The 23,773-nt window shown below is 40.9% G+C and overlaps 2 protein-coding genes across 4 annotated transcripts; one reads left to right on the top strand and one right to left on the bottom strand.

Moving 5' to 3' along the window:
* Nucleotides 1–1,260: 1,260 nt before the first annotated feature.
* LOC306758505 (uncharacterized protein) lies at nt 1,261–10,627 on the top strand (the record flags this gene model as incomplete). The annotated part of the gene is made up of 19 exons (XM_079243832.1): nt 1,261–3,111; nt 3,738–3,870; nt 4,058–4,178; nt 4,273–4,377; nt 5,555–5,648; nt 5,839–5,988; nt 6,146–6,199; nt 6,576–6,676; nt 6,795–6,923; nt 7,032–7,128; nt 7,202–7,271; nt 7,474–7,622; nt 7,706–7,932; nt 8,022–8,084; nt 8,214–8,412; nt 8,622–8,720; nt 8,878–9,066; nt 9,358–9,515; nt 10,591–10,627. The coding sequence occupies 19 exons, from the start codon at nt 1,261–1,263 to the stop codon at nt 10,625–10,627; spliced, it is 4,026 nt and encodes a 1,341-aa protein (XP_079099958.1).
* On the bottom strand, nt 10,090–23,095 carry LOC306757898 (integrin alpha-6-like). Of its 3 annotated transcripts, XM_079243079.1 has the most exons (26): nt 22,896–23,095; nt 17,801–17,925; nt 17,628–17,707; nt 17,261–17,522; nt 16,975–17,094; nt 16,675–16,882; nt 16,388–16,581; nt 16,206–16,303; nt 15,945–16,072; nt 15,773–15,862; nt 15,535–15,596; nt 15,247–15,416; nt 15,019–15,162; nt 14,770–14,885; nt 14,459–14,621; nt 14,284–14,367; nt 14,123–14,202; nt 13,884–13,961; nt 13,694–13,796; nt 13,405–13,575; nt 13,114–13,215; nt 12,886–12,996; nt 12,466–12,564; nt 11,709–11,837; nt 11,378–11,452; nt 10,712–10,834 (listed from the first exon to the last, which is right to left on the bottom strand). In XM_079243079.1, exons 1-25 carry the CDS (start codon nt 23,066–23,068, stop codon nt 11,387–11,389), a joined length of 3,156 nt encoding a protein of 1,051 aa, XP_079099205.1. In that variant the 5' UTR covers nt 23,069–23,095; the 3' UTR covers nt 10,712–10,834; nt 11,378–11,386. The 3 variants fall into 3 exon arrangements, with proteins under 3 accessions (XP_079099204.1, XP_079099205.1, XP_079099206.1); XM_079243078.1 differs by lacking the exon at nt 11,378–11,452 and having other exon boundaries at nt 10,090–10,834; XM_079243080.1 differs by lacking the exons at nt 10,712–10,834; nt 11,378–11,452; nt 11,709–11,837; nt 12,466–12,564 and having other exon boundaries at nt 12,895–12,996; nt 13,114–13,208.
* Nucleotides 23,096–23,773: the final 678 nt, after the last annotated feature.

Below are 23,773 nucleotides of genomic sequence, written 5' to 3' on the forward strand. Positions count from 1 at the left end.
AGACATGAGTCGCCATCTGTCTGTATTTATCACAGTGAGGGAGCCGTCACCACCGTCTGACTGCAAACAAACAATCCTGCTATGGCCACCCAAAACTGTCAAGACCACAGTAAGAAAATAGTTATATATTTAAAATGCGACTAGATTATTTGGCCGACCTTTCATCAAAGATTTTAACACGCGACCTTTAAACAGCGCGCGCAGCAGTCGAGTCAGGTTGGAAAGATTTGCTACCTTCATAGACTGTCGTAAATTCCCCTAGTAACCCTGTAGCTTTCCGGTGTTCAAGCATTAGTCAGACGTTTCATTGCCTTGTTGCAGCATTATGTTAAAAAAGACGGTGCCTAACATTGTGATGTACTACGAGGTTACAACGAACGGAAGGTACAATCAACCAGAAGTCAAATTAGGGTTAAGTTAATTTGGCTAATTAACTTAGCATGTTATATAAACAGTAACTGCTGGCCATACACAAGATTTGTATCCTCCCACATTTGGCACATAGTGTCTACAGTTTAACAACAGAATAAAAATACACACAACGTGCAGTAAATTAACAGGTATTTAGCCTACTTTCGAGTCGGCGTCCTCTTACTTTTCCGACGGCACCTGAATGCACACTCATTTGAGGCAGAAAATGAGGTAATTGTGAATACCTGTGTTGAATGGTTGTTGTACTAAAAAAAATCGTTTACTCTAAGCGTTTCTCATGCTGCGGACTTCTATTAACCTATCAACTGAATAGTATGTTTTAGTTGTAAAAATTGTGACCTTTACCTGTGAGCTACCAAATGTTTGGCTCGGTTGTGACGAAGATTTGTGAGTTTTGACGATGCATAGCTGTATAAATTAAAATCCTCACGAGGAAAATGTATTATTTTGTGATACTGGCTTGTCCTGATCGGCGTATTCTCCTTATTTAGCCCACTATATTTCCCTTTATCTACTTTTTTAGGAGCTGAAATGTGATGGTGAAGAGAAGAATCTCTCAGTTTGAGGACACCCAGATGGCAACAAAGTCACCACACCAAGAGTTTGTCTTTTAGACCAACTGTTATCAGTCAAACGCTGTCAAGTTTTAAAACACCAGCTTTATGATAGAGCTTTACTTGCCTTACTGAAACTATTCCACTATACCAGCAAATCCTCGAAGTTTGGGAGCAGCTCAGCAGTGGACCGAATACGTTTCTTTGTTATAAAAAGAAAAGTGTACTTCAGCTTCTTTAGTTTCTCATTACTTCAGAGAGCCTCTATTCCCAGATGATGCGGACAGACAGCAAAGGCCGAAGTGCTTCCCCTCACAGGATAACCTACAAGTCTGACTTCCATGCAATCAAATGCTCATTTGACACTGGGGCCTGTCTACAACCAGGGACCAAAGCCGCTGCTGCCACTCAGCGCTCTGCTGTGCACCCAAACAAATTGCTTCCCTGTCTTTCAGAGCCTATAATGTCCCACACCACCAGCATCAGCAGCACAGGCAGCGGTAGGACCCAAAGCACCAGGGGGGCTAAGATCAGGGATAACATTTTCCTTCAAATGGACAGCCAGCAGTCCAGACAAGATGGTGCTTCAGGCCTGACTTCTTTCCCCACAACTCTCCTTCCTCTCCCACATCCTACCTTGCAAATCCAAATGTCACCTTTCTCTCAATCCAGAACTTCTGTGGCTTGTTCCTCATCTGTTAAGAGCAACCTGAGCAGTGTTTCCACCCCTGAAACATCTCTGCAAGATAAACCCTCCAGAGCAGAGGACATTGCAGATATTGACAGAGCTGCCCTAGCTCAGAAGTTTTCTGTTACCCGAAGGTTGTTTGAGACGAAGATGATTGAGGTTGGAGCTGCTGGGGCTGCTGGAGGGCAGATCCAAAAGCCTATGATTGTTAGGGGGAGCAAGGGAGCTACAGATGGGACAGGAGATGGAGAGAAAGGGGCAGAGAGAGAGGTGAATGAGAAAAGGCAGGGCACAGAGGACTGGATAGATAAAGACAAAAACATAAACCATATAATAACTTCCTCAAAGCCTCAAACAGGGGTGACAAGGTGCTCTAAATCTCCTGCGCTGGATGGCCCCAGTGAAGCAGGCAATAAATTTCCCTCCCCTCATGATGAAAACACATCACAAACTGATGAAGACGGGGAAGAAAGAGCAAATCTCAACCCCTGCTCAACTCCTGACACCCTGAGAGCAGAACTAGTGAACATCAAGAATGAGTCTTCAGAAAGTGATGAGAATGAAGAAGAGCGAGTATGGAGGGAAAACAAATGCTGGGTTCAGGGTGACATAGGAAAACATTTGCCCTCAGGTGTCCTAGAAAGTCAGGAGACCTTAGTAGACGACGTGTTTGAGGAATCCAGCATGGAAAAAACACCAGGACCCGTTTTCATGCCGGATAACATTATGGAGTTTACAGCGGGGGAAGATGGGCTGATCGCTTCCCCAGGACATGAGAAGGCGTTAGCAGAAGACATCCAATGGGAAAGAGTGAGTGAGGATGATGGGGAAGGCATAAGAGACAAGTATCAGCAGGTGAATGAACAATGGGTGGGTAAAAGGGAGGAGCAGAACAGAGAGAGCACAGCACAGACTGAGAAGAAGTTAACAGAAGAAAAAGATGGCTGGGAGAAAAAGACAGATACTGGATTAGGAGAAGATGTTAGAGCAGAGATGGCCATGATGTGGGGAAAGGGGAAAGGTGAAGAGAGAGAATCCACACAGAATCAATGGAAGATAAGAAAAGAAGTAAAAAGCCTGGCAGAAGAAGGAACAACATCTGAGCTAAAAGAAAGGCTCGTCACTGAGGAGGACAAACATCTGGCAAGCAGAGGAGGTTGTGGTGGGAAGGATGACATGAGAGGAGACAAAGAGGAGCAAATGGGAACTACGGTAATCTGTGGGATTGAGAACAAGGCTTTTGTGTACGATCAGGACTCTCAGTCAAATCCAGAACTTTCAGCATCACTTAAACAGGAGCAGGGATGCTGTCTAGATAAAGGGAAGCAGCTGGTATATGAGGAGATTCCAGGTGTGCCTGAACTGGATGACCAGCAGGATGAAAAAGCAACTGAGGGGTCAAACAGGAAGGTCAGCTTCTCAGCGGCACCAATCAAGGTAGGGTTATAAAAAAAAAAAAAAAAAGCTTTTTCAGTCCTTGTTGTTCACTTTCTCTGTAGACTTTTATCCAGAAGTGAAAGCTCTTAATCTGTCAGGTCTACCAGCTGTTTGGGTCTCAAAAAACTCTTGTCCAAAGCCACATTTCTAATCCGTAAGGGGCGGAGGAATGGCAAGATCCTACATGCTGCACTCTGTCAGCTGCAGGCTCAGAGCTTCCTTCACATGAACACACAAAATCCTTTATGCTTCATATTAATCTGGATCATAACAAATGTTTATAGTAGCACTTAGTGTAGTTTCGGTAATCTCACATGGAGGATGTGTGTGTGGGGACACTTGAGATTTTTAGCAATCCTATAATTATGCTTGCATCATACGCTCTCTGTAAGACTTTACACTTCCTGAATTTCTCATGTCTCACACTCCACATTGACAGATTTTCAGATATAAACAGTGTCTTGTTGTGTCAAAAACTGCAGATGGTTCTTTTTACAGTTGGCTCACGTATTAGATATGAGCGCAAACACAACGGCATTTTCTGCAGGCCTGATTTTTTCATCAGTCTTTATTCAAGCTGAGGCCATTGGAGTGACTTTTTCCTCTTAATGACTGGTGTCTTTCAGGTATACAACACATATTCGAATGCTGAGTACGACCGACACAACGAGGACATCGACCCAGTGTCAGCTTCAGCTGAGTTTGAGCTGGAAAAAAGAGTGGAAAAGATGGATGTTTTTCCAGTGGAAATAGAAAAGGGTTTGTATATTTTACCTGTTTGGCATCTCCTTGCTGCTCATTTTTGAGTATGATTTCCTTAATTCCGGTTTCTAATGTCAAATTCAGAAACAGAATTTGAAGCTGCTGGTTATTTTACTGGCATCAGGAGCTGATTTATTCAAATGAAAACGTGCCTTATTTATCTGCACCTTTTGACACTGGATAGGCGGAGATGGACTGGGCATCAGTATTATTGGAATGGGTGTCGGAGCTGACCAGGGACTGGAAAAACTAGGAATCTTTGTCAAGACGGTCACTGAAGGAGGAGCAACACAGAGGGATGGACGGTAAAACAGAACAGCCGCTTCCTGTTTGTGCCAGAAGGATGAGCAAACAACAATAACAGGATATCTTTTGTCTGCATGTGGTGACACGTGTTAGGATTCGGGTGAACGACCAGATAGTGGAGGTGGATGGCGTGAGTTTGGTTGGAGTATCCCAGCTATTTGCCGCCACAGTCCTCAAGAACACATCAGGCCTGGTCAAGTATGTAACCGTGAGGTGCTGGTGTTGGTTTGGCCAACATGAATCCAGTTGAAGGGTTTCTCTTTTACCAGACTGTTGTAATGTTGTTTTGCATTACATTTCTATGCAGCTGTACACTGCTGCAGCTTTGGAAGAATGAGCACACAGTCTTTACCATTTTATGTGGGAACATGTCATCACAGAGCAGTTCTTGGCCTCTTTGATATGTCACTTAAAAAAGATTAGTAGCAGTGGCTTCTAACAGGTTTTGAAGTTATTTTAAGATAAAAACGGTAGCGGTGCAGTAAATATAACTTTTCCTGTCGCTGCCTTTTTATTGATGTTTTTTCCCCTTGTGTCTAAAAAGAAAGGTACAGATACATTTGTGATTTAAAAAAAAAAAAAAAAAGTTATAACTACTAAACACATGCAGCAGCTTATTCAGTGAAGGTACAAATGATGGGAAATTGACTGACCCCTTGATGCTTGCATTTGGGATGGAGGGGGTATGGGGGTTATTCTTTGACACATTGATCACAGCATATTCAGATTGTTTTCTAGTTACGCAGATACTTAACTCATTGGCTGCCAAACACTTCTTTTTGGTTTTTGTGGTTTCTGGATAAGGGAAGCGGATTTGGCTGGACACACATCAACATGCCTCCAAAATGTTGATTGGCTCCTTATCACAGCGTACATCTGGGTTTGCGGCTTAATGAAAACATTACAGTACTTGTTTCTTCGGTCTGGATTTCATCAATGTCATCAAACAGGTTGAATAATAGATATTGTTGAGGAATATTTCTGATGGAAATGATGGACAGTAGACAAGCTAAGACCTGGTCTAATTCTTTAGATGCTGAGGAAAGGGGCACAAATGCCTACTGTATTATCTCCCTTAAGCACTGGAAACACTGGAGCATCCTTTACAAAAAAGGGAACATAACTTCATCCCATATTTTTGGCTGCCACAGCTTTAAAGTGATTCTCAGCCATTTCATATGTATAATGTGTTGTCTTTGTGTTGCATAAAAAATGCATTAGATTAAGCATATAAAAAATTTGTATAAATGTTACTAATGACACTTGCACCTTACATTTTGACAAACCAGAACTTCTGTGCAGATTATCTAAATGAGAGGGTTAAAGGATGGACTGATTGTTTACACCTGTAATCCATTTGTGTCTTCTGCTGCAGGTTTTTGATTGGTCGAGAGAAAGACGGGGTGGAAAGTGAGGTGGCTCGTCTCATCAATGAGAGTCTGGAAATGGATAAAACAAAAACCCAAAAGGTGTGTTGTCATAGCACAGGTGTTGTTGAGCCATTTTTAAGTGAAAATGTGTGTAAAAAATATACATGAAAGATCATATATCTATCTATATATAGATATATATATATATCTATATATAGATAGATATATAGATATATATATGATTCGTGTATATTTTTATGCCTTTTTCTGTTTTTGTTTACAGATGAAGAGAGGAAGCAGCGGGGATGAGGACAATGCTGACAACATGTCAGAGAAAGTCTCTGTCAGTGAAGAAGAAAAAGAGGAAGATGATGAAGAGGAGGATGTATCTGTTTTGTCCAGTCTGGACAGCTACCAGCTCTGTCTCAAATACCAGCAGGTACTTTCTCTGAGTTAATCAAAAGTCATCAAGCAGGAGATCTCAAAAATGCGTTATATTGTACATTGCAAGAGAGGGGAATTTTTTTTTTTTTTTTTTTTAAACTGTTTTTATCAGCAGTCTGTCATGTTTGTCCTCATTAACTGTCTTTTTATAGCTTCAGTCAAAACTACGAAGCAGAACAGCCCTACTTCACCGTGCTAGAGAAAAGGTAGGTTGTTCAGTTGAGATTGAGATCTTGCACACAGACACACAGATAACTGTACTCACTGTAATAGATTACCTTTCTGTCCAAATATGGAAACAGTCTGACCCACTTAACTATGTATGAGATGGCTTGGTGTGGAGTTATTAGGACACGGGCCTCGTTCCAGCTCTTCTCCACGTCAGCCCTGGTTTCCTGCCTTTGCCTTGATGTAGTCAGTGCTATGACATAACTGGGTTGGCAAATGCTTTTCAGGAAAAAAAGGCTTTCATCCCTCTTTGTTAAATCTCGAAAGTCATTATTGCATTTAAAACCTTTTCTTTTCATTGTCATGGCCATGTATTTGTAAAGAGATTAAACAGATTTGGTGTTTATCTGTCAGTTGAAGGCATGGGATGAGCAGCAGAGCTGTTGGGAGAGCCAGAGGGCCGAATTGGAGCAAAGAGCAGAGGATGGAGAGGAGAAAGCTGACAAACTAGAGAAGTATGGCGGTCAAGCTTTAAACCCTCCCCCAAACTAATATTCTGCTGCATGCAAAAGAACGAATGAAGATGATGCGTTTAGTTGGGCAGGTTTTCATGACGCTCACTCTAATGATCAGATATTGGCAAGAGGCTCAGACCCTGTGCAGAGTTGTGAGCCAGCGACTAGCTGATGCCCAGAGCCAAACAGAGAGCCTGGAGATCAAATACAGTAAAGCCAAGAGACTGGTCAGAGAATACCAGAGCAGGTATTTATGAAATCACACACACTTAAATAAATCATCAAAATTAGAAGGGTTTCCCGTTTTAGCAAGTAAAATGGTATTTTTCCACATTTCTTAAACGTGTATGTCAAGAGAGGAAGAGAGGGAGAAAAGAGAAGCAGATTTGAGGCAAGAAATGGAAGACAGAGACAAGCAACACAGAGAAACCATTGAAAGGCTACAGATCCAGGTGAGGATTCTTAATCCTGTGTAGATGAGTTACACCATGTCCTGTAGTCATTGTTTTGCACTGTTTATTACAGATGACACAATTCCAACAAAAAGATCCTGATTCTGGAAGAGACAACGACGCTGTGGACTCTTCAGTCACAGGTAGGCAGCTAGATTTCAATGGGTGCAGTGATTGGTGTAGGATTACCCATCTGTGTTTGAACGTTACATTTAGGGCATTTATAGATATCCAGAGGAGGAGGAATATGAAGCTGTTTTTAAATATGTGAAAGTATTGTTTTTGGGTTTTTTTTTTTTTGTTTTTTTTTTTAATTCAGTCAAAATGTGATTTATGATTGAGTAGAAGCAATGTTTGTGTCAGACTGGTATATTCCAGTTCCTGATACAGGACGTCTAGACTCCAGTGCTCAGTTAGCCAGAGCTCAGCTATCCCAGAAGTCAAGGCGCCATCCACCTTCACGAGACAAACTCAGAGAGAGCTTCAGAAAGCAGGTAAGCAACAAAGCTGACAGATGTGAGCTGTGACGCAAAAGCTTCCATTTTCCAGCTGACCCTCATGTCTTCTTCTGCAGCAGGAAGAAGTGGCCATGAAACCACAGGAGAGCCGATCGCTTCCCGCTTTCACAGCGGTCCAAAACAGCAGAAGCGACCTGTCCAGCCCATCTTCTGTCTCAGCCTTCAGTCCTCAGCCTCCCACCAGCTCCCTCTCAACCCCACCCATCTACATCACTGACACTGTCGCCTCCTCGCCATGCAAATCTGCAGCGTCCAGAAAATCCAGGCGGAAGTTTCCTGACTTCAGGTTGTCCAGGATGTTTTGTAAGGACATTTTGCTGATGGCATGCTTTACTTGGTTATTTAAATTAAAAAAAACAAAAACTTTTTTTGCAGTGGCCTTCGCAAGTCTCTCAGTAAGAAGAAAAGTGAGAAACACAGAAGATCCACGAACAGTGGGTATGTCACTGATACACAAACACAGTAGGTGGCATATGAAACTAAATTATATTTTATATAATTAACATTTTTCTTTGATTCAGGAGAAATGGTTAGTCTCAGTCTAATGATCTTAACTGCTGTCACCAGGGGATCATGTGGTGACCTGGTAGATGAACCCATCAGTCAGGTGTCGCCGTCAGGCTCAGTCACTTCAATGCCTTCCTGTCTGCCCTTCCCCTGGTTTGGAGAGAGGGGGAGAGAAAAAGGGGAGAGTAACAGGGAGAGGTTGCGGTCTGTGTCCAGCAGCAGCTTGCCTTACATGACTACAACAGGTAGACGGGATCAGGTAAGAAAATGAGCTACGTTTTCTTCTGATGTGGCGTTAACCTGAAGCTTGACAGGCTAGTGATGATCAGGAATGGGAAACATTCACATCCTTCTGAGCACGATTCCCCTCCTGTCTCAGCTTTTGGAACTAGATATGCCCTTAATACAGATAACGGTCCACTTTGTGAAAGCATGTAGGCAGCAGAGGACTGTTTCTGTTGCTTCCAGAGTATTGGCTCTCCAGTGGGCAGCTCGAGCATGGTGGGACACGTTTCTGATCACTCCCTTTCTGGACACTCTCACACTTGCACCTTTTCCTCCACTGAGGTGAGTCTGTCCCTTTTATTCCTTTCTTTTTTTCTCTTCATCTGCTTCCTTATTTCCCTTTAGAGCACTCTTGTCTAGTCAGTTTTTCCCAAGAGCACTTTATACTTGAGTTACAGTTTACCTTCTTTTTCTTCCTCCTTTCTCTGGTGTCCTTCAGACTTTGGACGACTATCCAATTCCCAACAATAACAACCATCAGTGGCAAAGCCGACCAATGTCAGAGTGGAACAATCAGCAGGTGTGCCTGTGGCTAATCGCCATGAACATGGATCAGTACACATCAGAGTTTGCTGCCAAAGAAGTGAATGGGACACAGCTGCTAAACATGGACAGTCAGAAACTCAAGGTGACCAAAATATAGTATTCGTTTACAACTTTGACTCATACAGCTTCATCTTTTTATTGCATATAATGATCTAATCTATTAGTGCACTTATCCAATAATCAGTGGTCATTAACAAGTTGAACCTCTTTAAGTTTGCCATTATTTAATCAAAGTATAGATGTTGCAGTGGTCCATTTGATTTAGAGGTTGCATCAATGCATTTTTTGAAGTTGCATAACTCACTTTTGGTTTTTTTGGGGTTTTTTTTTTTTTTTATCTCATTATTCTGAGATCCTCACATTTGTCTTTCAGGCTCTTGGTGTGTCCAGTCAAAGTGACCGGTCTGCCCTCAAGAAGAAGCTAAAGGACATCAGGAGGAGAGAGGAGAAAGAACAAAAAAAAGACAAGAAGTTAAATGTGGAAAAGGATGGGGAAGGTAAAGAGAAAGCAAGGATGACGAGGGAGGAGAAGTCTGTAAAAGAATCCAGTAGCTGTGGCAAAACCATACGGACAGAGTCACTCTTATAAATGGAAAGAAGCGAAGTTGGAGACGCACTACCAGCATGAGGACGTTTGCAGTTTTGCACATGCAGAGCTTAACTCAAACCTAATTCTACTGAGCAAATAGAAATGTCTGAATCAACTCCACACATTCCATTTGTCTCATTTTTAATAGTTAAGACACAGAGTTCTGTTTGGGATTAAATGGACCTTCAAACACGAACACCAAAGCTCAAGTCCACAGCATAAATGTGTATTTCTGTGAGAGGTGTGTTTATGTGTGAGAATGTCTTATTGTGAAGTTATTCTTAGAATGATTTTTAACGCGTGCTGATTTCTGCACTCAGGTATTTGCTTTAAATGCTTTTTTTAATGTTAATAAATTATGTTTAAAACTTTCTGCTGTTGCCTGAAATAATCAATTTGTAATTTTCTCACTGATTACATTTTTTTTCAATTTAACATTAATTACAAAAGACACATTCTTTTAACATTAAAAGATTTATTTAAAAAAAAAAAAAAAAAAAAAAAGACCACTCGGGGCTCTGAATCCCTCCCATTTTTAAATCAGTGATTTATTCATTTTATTAAAAAAAAAACAAAAGAAAAAAGAATATTCTTGCTATGCTTAAGTTAATCACAAGCCTGGATCTGTAACTTGAAACTGGATATCTGTAATCAGAGATACATGAGTACTGGGAAAGGCATGAACTGTAAAAGTAGTTTTTTGTATTTTAACGGGAGAAAACCTATCATTTATGTAACCAGTGTCTGTTTTGCCTCTCATGATTCTTTGGCCTCCAAGTAACACAGTACTCCCAGCAAGAATAAATACAGACAATTCAGAACATTCCAATGTACAAAACACTTAGACATTTGTCAACCAAATATACCAAAAGAGCTCCACAAACAACTAATGAGCAGGACCATCTCCAGCGCTTCATTCAAGAACAATTCCTATCGAGGAGCTAAATGTTTGATTCGATACTTATCCCTAAAAACATTTGTTTCCAAATGATTGACTTTGTTTCTTGATATTGACAGTCCTCAAAGGCAAAGGCCGGGCAGCAAAAAGGTGTGAATCTGGAATTTCATCAATATGTGCAATTTGATTAGTTTGCTGTTAAGAATAGTGTTCATTGTCATGCCAGGTTGTCATCCATGGCTTCTTTTCCAGGCTTTCCCAGTTACAATTTCCAGGTTTCATTGTCCTCTCCTCTCGTCTGATCCGGACCGCGTTGTAACTGGGAACCTTGTCTTCATATTTGGCACGTTGAAAAAAGCCACACTGCAGAGAAGAAATTTTTTTTTAAATCATTGAAAGACCTTCAAAGAAAGCAAAGCAGGTTGAAAATTTGTCAGGAGCCAAAATGCAATCAATTCATTGAGAGGTGGAGATAAGCCATCTGTGCACCTCTATCGAGAAAGAAACCCTGTTTTTATGCCCATTTTTAAATGCAGAGACAGATTTTATAAAAAAAAAACATTCACACCAAGTAGTTGTAGGCTGTGGCCAAAATTCACACTGGACGTGGTAGAAGTGGACCAATAAGATGCAGCTTAGCCCCCAGGGTCTTCCTTAGAGCAATAAGCAGTTCATTGCTCACTAACCATCACCTCCCCAGGTCATGCAAGTAAACTATGGTCCACACATTATCATGTGTGGAAAATATGAGACATTATGTCTGCAGAAATCATCAGTAAGCTTCTATATAAGCATTGGTATCAGGTCAGAGAAGCCCACCATCAGCCTGATGCCAGAAAGCAGCACTTTTGGAGCAAGAAGGCGCAAGAGGGAAAGTTACATTCATGGCAGTCCCGGATATTTTACCCTCTTTTTTTATGCATTTGATGCCAGCTTCTCTTTTTCTGATGGGTCCTCTTTATTTTTCCCAAAGACTCCACACTGAGGAGAGGCAAATCATTAGGATTGGTCTGTGATTACTGTTGCATGTACCTAAAGTTGTTCAGTAAGTGGTGATTGCACACTTGACAGGTTTTCTAAATAAAAGAAATTTCAAGGTTTCTCAGTGAAAATCCTACAAATAAAAGAATACCCATTTATAATATACAATAAAAACATTAAAATATGAAAACACATGATATAATGATGCATTTTCACTAAGTGTAATTGTGTATGCCTTTATCTGTCATGGTCCTACCTTCCAAAGCAGGAATGCCAACAGGGCCAGTAGCAGCAGCCCAAGCAGGATAGACAGCACGATGATCCACCACGGCACTCCTCCATACTGAGCCGTACTGAGTCTCTCTGGAAACACAGTCAATCTCACCTGGACAAGACAACAAAAGGGCAGAACTTGAGTGCAGTGGGCCTGGGCGACAGCAGGAAAACCAGCAGTGACCAAATCAACAGTTAAACAAAGGCAGTACTGTTAAGGTCGACATTAGGAACTGGCCTGGATGTGCACAGGTGAAAAAAGGTTTTCTCAACATTCACCCAAGCGCAGAACACTAGGAGATAAAAGATATTAATCTACCATGAAGAAAAAACTTTAAAGCAATGCACATTTCAGAAGCTATTCAGTTAGACGGTCACATTACAAAGCCAAACAGTTCTGGATGACAATTCTTTGAACAAATAACACTGGAATAACATCATAAAAGGTCACTTCTAAAACACAGAGACACTGTGATAACATGGGAGTCTTTGGTAATTGGTGATGTCATAAACCACAGAGACAGCAAGATGAATCATGAAGTGCAGAGAGAGTGATGTTGTCTGCCCAGAGTCGGACAAATGTACAGAAGTTTATTGGATGGTGCGTCGCAGTAAGTACGGGGAGCATTTGTAATGTGAAGTGACAAAAGCAGTCATCTGACCTTAATCTGGCTGCGCTTCACTTTTACAGTGTCAGTAAAGAAATAACATTTTCCTCTAAGGTTGAGAATCATAATTACCTCTGTCTTAGACTTCTGCAGAACAGTGTTCTTCATTCTGCTATCAACATGAAGAGATGCCTTCACTATGACGTTAACATGATGCATCTTGGAATAATCCTGTTTTAAAAAAAAAAAACAGCTGATCAAGTTTTAAGTTCCTGATTTTTTATATTTCTGCCATTTGTTAGCATTTCACTTAAAGCCTGCATGAATCATCAACAAGGAATAAAACTAAATGAACCAAAACAAGTTTCTAAAATGCTGCATTGTAGTTCTGAATTTAGATGTAAAACATGTAATATATTATATATGTAAAGAACAATTTGTATTTCCTTTTAGGAATATGTCTAGAAACAACTATAACTTGCACCCCATACTGAATCTCTATTTAACACCAGAGATTAAAAAAAAAAATAAATAAAAAAAAAAGACTGTTACCTCTGTGAAGGTGCTATTCCAAAGACGAGAGTGGACGGTAATGACTGCATTACTGTCCAAGTCCCCCAGGGGGCATCTTATCCTCACACATTTGGCCCCACTGTCACAGGACTGTCAACAAATGGAGCACAAAGTTACCATAGATTCTCCTTTTATTGGCTGAAAACAGATGGCAATCTAATAATATAAGAAAACAGAAGAGAACAGAAACTGATTGTGTGGCGTTACCAAAGTTTTGGACTTTTCTGTCTCAATTAAACGTGAAAATGTGCCCTCGTTTTCTCTCTGGGTGTTTCCTGCTTCTCTCCTCTTCCTGGTGTTACCTGCTTCCTTAAAGCCAAGCAAAAAAAAAAGTTGCATTTAGCTCAACTATAAAAACATCCAAACAGAAAATAATAATCAAATCTCTGCTTTAAATCAGAAGTTATTTATCTTGATGCTCATTTTCTGCATTTAAACATCAACTAAGAAGCAAAGTTGCAGGCTGAGAAACAATTGCTTAAATACATGTTCTCTCACCTTCTGTAGGGGGTTGAACTCCTCTTTGGGAGTGCAGTCTATCTGATTCACGCCGGTGGAGCTGATGCTCATCAAGTAAAGCAGCCACTTTCCTACCTCTGTCTCCTTAGGCCAGTGTATATCGAGGGTGGTGGTACCAAAGTCTTTCAAGCTCTTTCCCAGGTTGATTATCTGTCAGAACATCAATGTTATCTCACTTTACTTGTTTATCCAGCATATAAATACTGTTTGAATAAAAGACATAATAGTACACCATCATCAGAGCGACAAGCAGTTTCCTCGTACTCACCTTGAACTGGTGGGTGATGGCACTGCCAATGCTGCTTTCATTCAGCATGGCCGACTCACCTTTGACCTCTCCAGAGTAGGAGACCCGAGATGGCTGGGCTCGACTGAAAAGACAGATGTGCAGTGTTTGCTGTATTTATCATTGCAAACTTGTGTGTTTTTGCTAATGCGCGTACATGTGTGTTTCTTACCCTGACAAATACAACTGCAACACGATGGCCACTTTTGCCTTGGCTACGACAGGAGCTAGATTCTTCTGTTCACTTGTCCTGCCAGATTAAATTGAGCCACAGTTTAACTCATGATATTAAGCCATAAATGACACATGATGCATATTCTAAGAGAGTTAATTACACTCCAGTGAGTGTTTGTTGTTTGTAAATATAATCAATGTAGCTGAACAATTTGCTGTGCATGATCACACACTTACGTCTCTAACTGAAGCCCTATCGCCAGTTCAGATGTGTTGAGAGAGATGCCAATAGCACCCATAATAATATAGAAGGTTACCTAGAGACAAATACTTAAGAATGATTTATGGCACTTGTGTAAAAGAAGTTAAAAAAGTAGTACAAAGTCACTTTTTCTCACCTTTGAGTCACGTTTGAATGGGTTTCCAAGTTCACAATCAGCCTTAGAGCCATCTTTATTGGCTATGCAGGTTACCTGTGGCTCCTAAAAATCAATCATATGTCCCAATCAAAATCATAATTTGGTAGGCATGTGTCCATGTCAGAAAGAGAGCATCGGAGGGAGGCAGACTTACATTTACATTAGATGAAGTTCGAAAACCAGAGTAGGTGAGGGAGCGGGGTAATTGAGCGATCACAGAGGCTTCATATGCATCATCTCCACCCAGATTAGTCACTGTGACCTCCAAAGCGATTTCCTTTTGGTCGCTGAGCAGAATCACTGACATACCATTCTCCCTTCAAACAGACGGAGCATGAGATGTACATTCTTATGAAGCTCAGCGTAAAATACAATGCAGTAACTCTCTAACTTGAAGATTTTCTGTGATATTATGTATGGTAAAGCAAAACAACACCAAAAACAAGTAAGTTTGTTTCCTCTCACAATTCAAACGGAGTGAACTTTTCATCGTCGACCGTCCTATGGCCGTAGCGATAGGTCATCTGCAGGTTGCTTTGACACTCATTGTCCACCCCGCAACCCTCTTTCAGGAAGTTCACCTAAACACGTTCATGCACATCACATAAAAAAAAATAAAAAAATAAAAAAATACAAAGGGAACAGAAAATAACAAAACTAAGACATCTACTCTCTGATGAGTTTCTAAATAAATTAAATATCACAGGTAAATACCTGTGCTCGGGTTTTCTTCGGCTCGTTAGTGTCCAGCACAGGTGGTGGTTGAGGGGCTGGACTCTGTCGCCGCTTACGTTTGGCATCCTGGATGTCCACAGTTACATCTACAGGAATCCCACGCAGCTTGTCTTTAATATTTTCCTAAGGTATGATGAGGTAAAAATAATATTTACACACAACCCACAATGCACTTTTATCCACACACGATGCTTTAAGTTTAACTACCTGTAAGATTAGTTGGCGCTTAATACACTGCTCCTTCCCTTTGGTGTCCATGGTGATCTTTCCCTGAGACTCATAGTTATTAGCAGAGTCAGAAGACTCTTTGATCGTGGCCCTGGGTATCAGACCCTTCTTCCTGTGGTCAGCATCCACCTCAAGAGAATATGCGACCGCTAGATGGGACAGTGGAAGAGTTACATATAAGATGGAAGCCGTATGTGTCGAAAACACAATAAAAATGATATTTTCCCTCAGAAAAACAACCAGAATTTAAGATGTGGCACAACTTACTCAGTCTGGGAGCATAACTCTGGGGGCTGGCAGTGTAGGTGAAACATGCTTTCACTTCCAAGCTGAGAATATAGGAAAATTTATCCACAATCAGTCAGCGTTGGTATTTTCATTTTTTTCTTTTTAAAGATATTGATGTTTTGTTTTGTTTTTTTACGAATAAAGTTACAGACTTGATAGAATACTATTATGGTTGCACAAAATGACTTAATCTCAGAGACACCAGGGACAGCCATACCAGAAAGTTTTGCCACAGTTCTTATTGATGAGGTCAATTTCACTCGGTGAGAATGTGACTTTCTTCTTGATGTTAATAACTGGTCGGCCTCTGGGAGGACAAGAGTTAATTAGTATCTCAGAAACTAATATTAACACTTCATCAGACCTTTTTTTTTTTTTTTTTTTTTTACCTGTAAACGAAGACAGAGTCTGAAAGGGATCCAACAGCCAGGTCTGGATAGGAGTTCATGTCCAGGTCCATGTTACCTGCCAAAGAGTAGCCAAATAGGTTCACGTTTAGAGCCCGGCCAGACAGCACCTTTAACAGGAAGAACACAAATTCAGATTAACGGATGGATCATCCACAATCTTAATTTGGAATCTGATTTTTAGAGGAATCAGATCAAATTATAGAGTAAACATCATTATGCAGAAAAGAAAAAGATACATACCTGTGCAGCTTCTTTAGACTTAAGGCCATTTTCTGATCCATGGTAGATGTAAACTTCCCCTTTACCGTCATCTGCATAAGGAGCTCCCACTGCAAAATCTAGCAGCGTGGTGGGGGTGTGTGTCAGTGATGATCAGCAGAGAGAAGCATACACATGATGACACACAAGTATTGCATCCTCACCATGGTAGCCATCTTGATTAATATCTCCCACGTGTTCCACAGCCAGGCCAAACATGGAGTCCTGCGGTCCATTTATTCTGGTGGGTGTGACTTCGTTCCACTTTCCCGCCTTGTTGATGAAGACGTAGACCGCTCCCCCAATTTCTCCATCTTTCTCAAAGTACTGAGGCGCGCCTACCACTATGTCCTGCCAACTAATACACAAGAGCAAGACATGCTCATGAATGAATTGACTAAACAATAATAGAAGCAGAAATGAAACTGTAGAGGTCACCCTGCATGCTCACCCATCTCCATTAAGATCCAGGACAGCAAGATCATAGCCAAATGATGAAGCCAGACCTTCTCCTTCTAGGGTGTACTCCTCTATTAAGCTGTTGCTTGTTTTTTCTTTTTTCAGCAGCACCACAGCTCCACTGTGGTATGCTCTGGGAGCTCCCGCCACCACTGTTAGGTTCTTCGTGGTCAAATATTTCCCTGAGTCCAGAGAGAAGCCTGAGAGACAGGATCAGAACAAAACAATCATGTCTATCATTGGATGTCGAAACACACGTCTATAGAAATACAGCAGATATTAAATATTTTACCCAGGTAGCTGTTGGCAGGAGCAGGGGTCTTTACATCCTCATCTCCTGTCTCGAATGGCCCATCTTCATAGATCTCCAAGTTGAGCAAAGTGTCATTCTTTTGTTCCAAACGTACGATGCCTTGAAGGGCAAGAAGAAATAAAAACTGATGATCTGACTTGACATAAAAGTTAAAAAAAAAAATTTTAAAAAAAAGAACAAAGTACAACAGCAAATTTCTTCCATCAAGACTGTAAATATCAAGTGCTTCTGTGTTGCAGTAACACATTTACAGACAAAAATCTACCTTTCCAGTTGTAAGCGCCAGGAGCTCCAAAGATGAAGTAGTGGTAGTCCTTATCGAATGTAGCGGAGAGGCCCTGCTGGCAGGAGCCGAACCTCTCGTGGCCCCTGGGCCGGCTATCACAAAAATGCCACTCCCCGCCATCTTCCCTCAAGAGGGAATTAATTGTTAGGTCTTGACTCAGCACGTAGCAACGACCAATGATGTCTCGGGATTCAAGGGCTGTGTTTACATTATTCCGCCGCTGATAGCGATGGGCACAGACCTACAAACAGACACATCCGATGAATGATGCCCTTCTGTTAATCCTGTATGAAGAACTTAAAGTTCATTTTGATTTTAACAAGTTTAGATACAAAGACAACGTTACCACAATCTTGCCTCCGGGCCCCTGACTGTTGACTGTCACCCCCATCCATTGGTTTTCTTTGCTTTCTATGGATAAATCCTCTACAAGGGTACAGACAAAACAAGAATATTGTCACTCCAGTTTTAGACAAAAAATGTCTTAAAGAAATGTGCAAGTCTCTGCACGGATCTCACCTTTATCATCAAATTGAATTCTTGTGCAACCAGTAGTGGAAGTCAGGTCACAAAGGTAGAGCCCTCCAGTCACTTTAGATTTTTGACCTTTCAAAGCTTTTGCTTGTGGTGCACCAACCAGCAACCTACAACATGTCAATAAATCAGGTTTTCCAATTATGCATGACACAATCACACATTCCAACCTGCAGTGTCACACAGTACTCACACACAAACATGCACATCTGCCACAAAACTGATGTTCCATATCCTCACAGTCCAGCTAAGTCAAAGACCCCTTTCAGTTCCCTCCTGTAGATGTCTGAACCAAGCTTTCTACTGTATAGAACCAGATTTTCTACAGACACAGACACTGCCTTTGTGGACAGAGAAAGAGGGAAGTTTGTCACACCCGAGCTTTGACGTTAACGTTGGATCAACTTCCAGAGATTTTCCACATTGAAAAGTAGAAATCAACCTTAAAAATAGTTTTCCGTGAATGTCTACAATGAAGAACTAGGTACGTACACAACGTCAACACAGTGCTCTTCCCATCTGCGTGTTCTGGCTAGTTGTCTCTCTGATGACCTTCAGGGTTAACGTTGGACAGCACCCTGTCTTTACCAGATGAGATTACGCAAAGCCTTTTTTAGTTGGAAAACAAAGCATCCTTAGATGCACACAGCATCTCAGAGCAAATTTACTGAGACATACTGAGTAACAGAAGGCAACGCTGAGGCCTAATGCGATCTGCATGTTTGCAATGCAGACACAACTATTCCACTCTGGGAACTCTGAACAGAGCATGTCAAACTACACAGCTGACTGTCAGAAACAGAATAAATCATGATAAATACTGACTTAATGAGTGGGATTGTAAAGGACAATAAATCTTTTTATGTCATACAAACTATGGCTTGTTTTAACAATCACATGCAGGCAGTCCCAAATGGGGGCTGTTTTGTATTTGAAAGTTGATCAGTGTGGAAATGTTAATTATTCCAGACCAGATTCCTATGAGATAAATGATTAACACAGAACCAGATTGCTTTTGCAAGCTGGACAAGTATTAACCATTTAATCCTATTTTTAAGCACTGAATGGATTTGATTTTGTTTCAAAACATTCAGCTTTATAGTTTGACACTGTCCACCCATAAAGTGTCAATGTAAAACCTTTTTAAAACCATAGGAGTGAAATAACAGTTACACAACAATTGACAATCAATACTACATTATCAAAAGTCAATTCTCCACCTCTGTGCACTCTACCAGGCTCCTAAAAATCGGTTATTTCTTTAGAAAGAGGCATGTTGCCGGCAATGAGTGACAGGTGTCTTCCCCAAACTCGCATTATCCAGTGAGACACAAGACATCAAGATAATGGACGGAAAATGTTGCTAAGATATAATGTTAAGACTCTGGGAAATGAGGGTCTCAGGGGTTGTAGGGGGAATGCATTGTGAAACTTTCCTTCATTCAGCTGTTTCAGAGGCTCAACGTAACTAACAGTAATGCAACTCTAAGCTAACTTTCAAACATGCACTAATTTAAACCTAAATCAAAATCTACAACTATTTATTGTAACGGTGAAGTGAAGCGCTGACATGATGTGTCAGCACTGAGATAACTCCGACCTGCTGCCCCACTGACAGCGACCCAGCCGCTTATCTAATCATTTGCCACCAGCAGAGGAAGCCCCGACATGCAGGCTTTGACTACAGGAAGAACTAACACAAACAGAGAGAAGCAGGATGTGTATGCTCAGGTCCAATGTGCAATGACTCGCAACAAGCACACACACAAGCGGTGGCACTCAGACACACAATTTTGCTCTGCATGGGCAGGAAAACAGAGTGAACAGTGCAGTGTGGCCATGGGAGAGACATCCCATACAGAGAGGTGTGTTGTTGTTTTTACAGCAGTGAATTGGCTGCCTGTTAGGACACAGAATGTTGCTTAGCAACAACCGGTGGCACTCTATCAACTTGAGGCGTTAACTTCTAAATGGGTTGCAGATCCAGAGGTTCGTGACACGTGTTATCCAACTGAATCTGACCAGATGAACAATGCTGGTATTTGGTGCCCAGATGTAAAAGTGATTTATTTTCCTGTCAGCATTCCTTCAGACATCACTTCTCTCTTCCTTTCAGCTCCTCTCTCTTTGATGTTGAATAACCTTAACTAACCTGAGGGGATGGACTCTTTGACTTTCATGCTTTTTTTTTCTATGAAATAGACAAACCACATGCTTTCATAAACAAAGCAAACTTTAGTACTAAACCCTGTCTATCCCTGCCTCCTTTCATATCTGGAAATGGCTGCTTTCTCTTCACCCTATCAGCCTGTCGCATTTTCCTTTGCTCCTCATGCTAATCTTAGCACTTTCTCCAGAGTTTTGGTTTACTTGCCAAACATACACACATGTATTTACTTTGTCCCACACATTTCTCACACCCAGTCCAACCTCTTAAACTTCACTACTGCTTGTTCTCCTCCTGCCTCTCACTACTTTTGTTTTCCCTCTGGATTTTATTATACAGTCGTCTATCCAGCAATTATAAAGGAGCATGGAATGCAACACACACGCACACTTCTCAAGCACAAACACGTGCACACGTGTGTACAGGTTCCGCCCTCTCCTGCAGGTACATGCAACTCTCAACCCTGAAGGAGAATGTCCAAGTCTGACTAAAAGTTGGCATGTATGGTTGGCTAAAGGGTTGTGACTCACGGTGCACACCCAGCAGTGACACACTTACATTTCAGCACACATGTTGTGGCAAAAGACTCCCTAAAAAAAAAGAGGAAAAGAACAAACATGCTAGGAGCAAAAATGATTTGTGTAGCTATCACTTCTTCTTGCCTCAGGTTAGGAATGTATCATGCAGCACGCTATGCTCTCTGACACTCTTCCAAATGAATGACAACGAGGCAACGCCTCAGTGCTCAGCCACAGCATACATCAGCACCATTTAAAACACACCAACAGGCACTTACTCTGACACACAAACATCCACAGGCAGCACAAATACAAACATGCACTCACACAAATATTTGAGGGCAGATTCCACCTCTATAACAGCAGAATAAGCTGCATCACAAACATTATTACTGCTCATTGTCCTAACAAAAAAAACTTCTCCAGCTTGGTTTTTGTGGGTAAATAACCATGCATCATATTTAATAACCTTACCACACTTGTGCAATAACCAAATATTTTTTAGCAAAATTACTACTGAGGTCTCTCAAGCTCTTTTTTTTTGTCAGACAGCCAGTCCAAATCTCAGACATCTTCTGTTTATAATCACAGACTGTATGACTGAACTTATTTGCACAATGAGGAAACAGCTAAACATTTTCCTTAAAAACCACTTCTCCAGTTTCCAACAGCTATATGTTGTTTTACAGTTGCGGTGGACTAAATGTTAAAACCTGAAACAGGGGGTTATGGTGAGTTTGGTCTTGTGCCAATTCCCATGTCTTTCATTTAGTCAAACCTTAGGAAAAGGATTAGAATTGAAGCTGAGCTTGAGTGTTTTTGTTGTGTGTAAAATTAGAAGTAAAGAGTTTAAATGTAATATTCGTGAAGAAGACAGAGTGCAGGGTGCCTGTACAGTTGCATCACATCTGTTTACTAAGCGCATACTTCTGGGCACAAGGCAGAAAGGCCTTTGTATTGATTGTCTCTGGATAAAAATTAAGTCAACAGAAGCACTTTATACACATCATTCCTGGTTTACAGTTTTATCACCAACACAGACACATACCGTTTTCACTGCTCTTGATGGATAATACTTTAGCAAATCTGTAAATACTACCTAAGAAATTTCTCTACAGTCAACAGAAAGATGGCATAGTACATTTATGTGAAAACCATATGTTATATTTCTGTTGAGAACATGATGGACATTCATGCAATGTGTATGGAAATGTCCAATAATCAAGAAATTCTGAGAATAAAACAGACGGGTAGGAAATTGGATCCTTTAGGTCTATCTCCCAGCAGAAGCAAAGTGTTTTCTTTTTTATAGCTATCAAGAAAGACATAAATCAGACAGTGAGTAATTGCTCAAAGGCACGTCTTTTTAAAGCGAAAAGATGTCTTGCATAAAGTTATAAAGCAAAAATTGGTCTCACGAGGTGGTTTGGGGAAATTTCCCAGAGTTTACCAATGAAAAGAACAGCCCCACACCCTGTGAGATTAATTAAGAGAAATTTTAATATGTATCAAAGGCAATTCTGGGGATTGGTGAAGAGAATTAGTTTTCTTTCTTTTCTTTTTTTTTTATCTTCAAACAACTTAAATACCAACACTTTTTTTCCATGTACTTTCCAATAAATCATCAAAACAAAAGAAAATCTGATGCTGGTATTATTTTAAATTGAGTGTAGGTTTGACTACTTTTTGAATTCACTGAATATGAACATGCAAAAACAAACATGCAAGTCTGTTATAAGATAAGGTCTCATGTCTAATCCCTGGTCAGTTTATAACATGCTTACTCAAATGTAGCGTTCACTTCATCCCATTTTGTTCTTTTTAATCTATATAAAATGACAAACACCACTCAAACAATGAAAACAAAACAGTAATTACAAAAGAAGTATGAAAGATTGGTTTCCACCTAAATTAAAAACTGGGGGAGAGACGTGGCCGCGGTCTGTGTGCACGTGCACAGCACAAAAAGCTGCTGTGGAAGTTCAGTCACAACTCGCAAATAAGTAACCTGGGGCTAAAACACTAACTACCAAGATGGCTTTGGAGATAAACTCATAACAGGTGCAAAATAATGAGGATAGGGTACATAATTGTCGGCAAGTAATGTAGTTTCTGGAAAGTTCGTGGAAATCACAGTTTTGGTTTACCAGCGCCGCACCTGAGCTCAGATATCAGCGCTAACACCTGGACAGCTAGCCTAATGGTGTCTGTGTCTCACATCAACGTTCAAGTCCCCAAAATAAGCGCATACTCGTCTAAACTGCGATACTATTTCAATTACATTCATGGGAGTTATTTGAAGTGAAATAAGTTTGATTTTTTTTGTTTGTTTGTTTTTTAGTGATGAACTGCCCACAAAACACACTTCCATTTTAACACATTTTCTTGTTCTTACAGCCTCTTATCCGGATCCAGCTGCCGGTGAAAGGCGAGAGAGAAGCCGAACAGGCTCCCGGGGTCCCCTTCCTTCCGCAGGACATTCTCGGTGTCCAAGTTGAACGCAGCCAGTCGGCCACATCCCAGCAGAAAGGTGAGCAGCCACAGTCCACAGGTGATACCGCCTTCCATAACAATGTGCAAGTCCTCTGACCTGGTAAGCCTTGACGCCTTGTAGAGGAGGTGCAGAGTGGGACTGAGTTACTGTGGGAGAGTTGAATGTTCTTCACAAGCTGCCCCTCCCACTGTCCTCTCCTGGCACTCTCTAACCATCCCACCTCACCTCAAAATGATTCACATAAAACGATCATATTTCCGCCGGATATTATGGATTCCATGTAGAAAGTTTGCACTTAAGTCAGTTGTGAAATCTGCCTACTGGCCATTGATGCCTGAGGCTGCTTCAACATGATTTGCAGCAACACAAAGTGCTTCAGGCTTCACTGAGAGCCTCAGACTAAATCTTGCAGTATAACAGCATTATAAAAGCTGCTGTTAAAGTCGCCTGGATACAGGCAGAAACAAATGCAACAGAAGCTCCACAACAGGGAAAATATTGGCAAAAAAAATAAATTAATTAAAAAAAATGCACAAGTGCACACACTTGCCCATGAAGCTGAGAAGCAGACATAAAAATGAGAGATAAATGATAAAATGTGCATTGAAAACTTATTGTGGACTAAATCAATAACAGAAATACAACTATGCAGCAATTAGGCAACGATTTTTTCAATACAGAATAAGGGCAGTCACAGCCAAGAAATTGTAGCCTTATTATTAATATTTTTTAAAGGAGTACATGTGCCAACTCTTCTGGCATTGTCATTTGTCATTACA

Source organism: Telmatherina bonti (assembly GCF_933228915.1).
Source record: "Telmatherina bonti genome assembly, chromosome: 7".
In the NCBI taxonomy this organism is placed as follows: domain Eukaryota; kingdom Metazoa; phylum Chordata; class Actinopteri; order Atheriniformes; family Telmatherinidae; genus Telmatherina; species Telmatherina bonti.

What these genes read in the sequence shown, in the direction of transcription:
- LOC306757898 (XM_079243078.1), bottom strand. Translation starts at nt 23,068, where the DNA reads ATGGAAGGCGGTATCACCTGTGGACTGTGGCTGCTCACCTTTCTGCTG. An exon ending in ATAGGGCTTCAGTTAGAGAC is followed by an intron (nt 13,962 to 14,122) that starts GTAAGTGTGTGA and finishes TTAATCTGGCAG; the next exon opens with GACAAGTGAACAGAAGAATC. An exon ending in TGGCATTCCTGCTTTGGAAG is followed by an intron (nt 10,835 to 11,708) that starts GTAGGACCATGA and finishes TCTTCTCTGCAG; the next exon opens with TGTGGCTTTTTTCAACGTGC.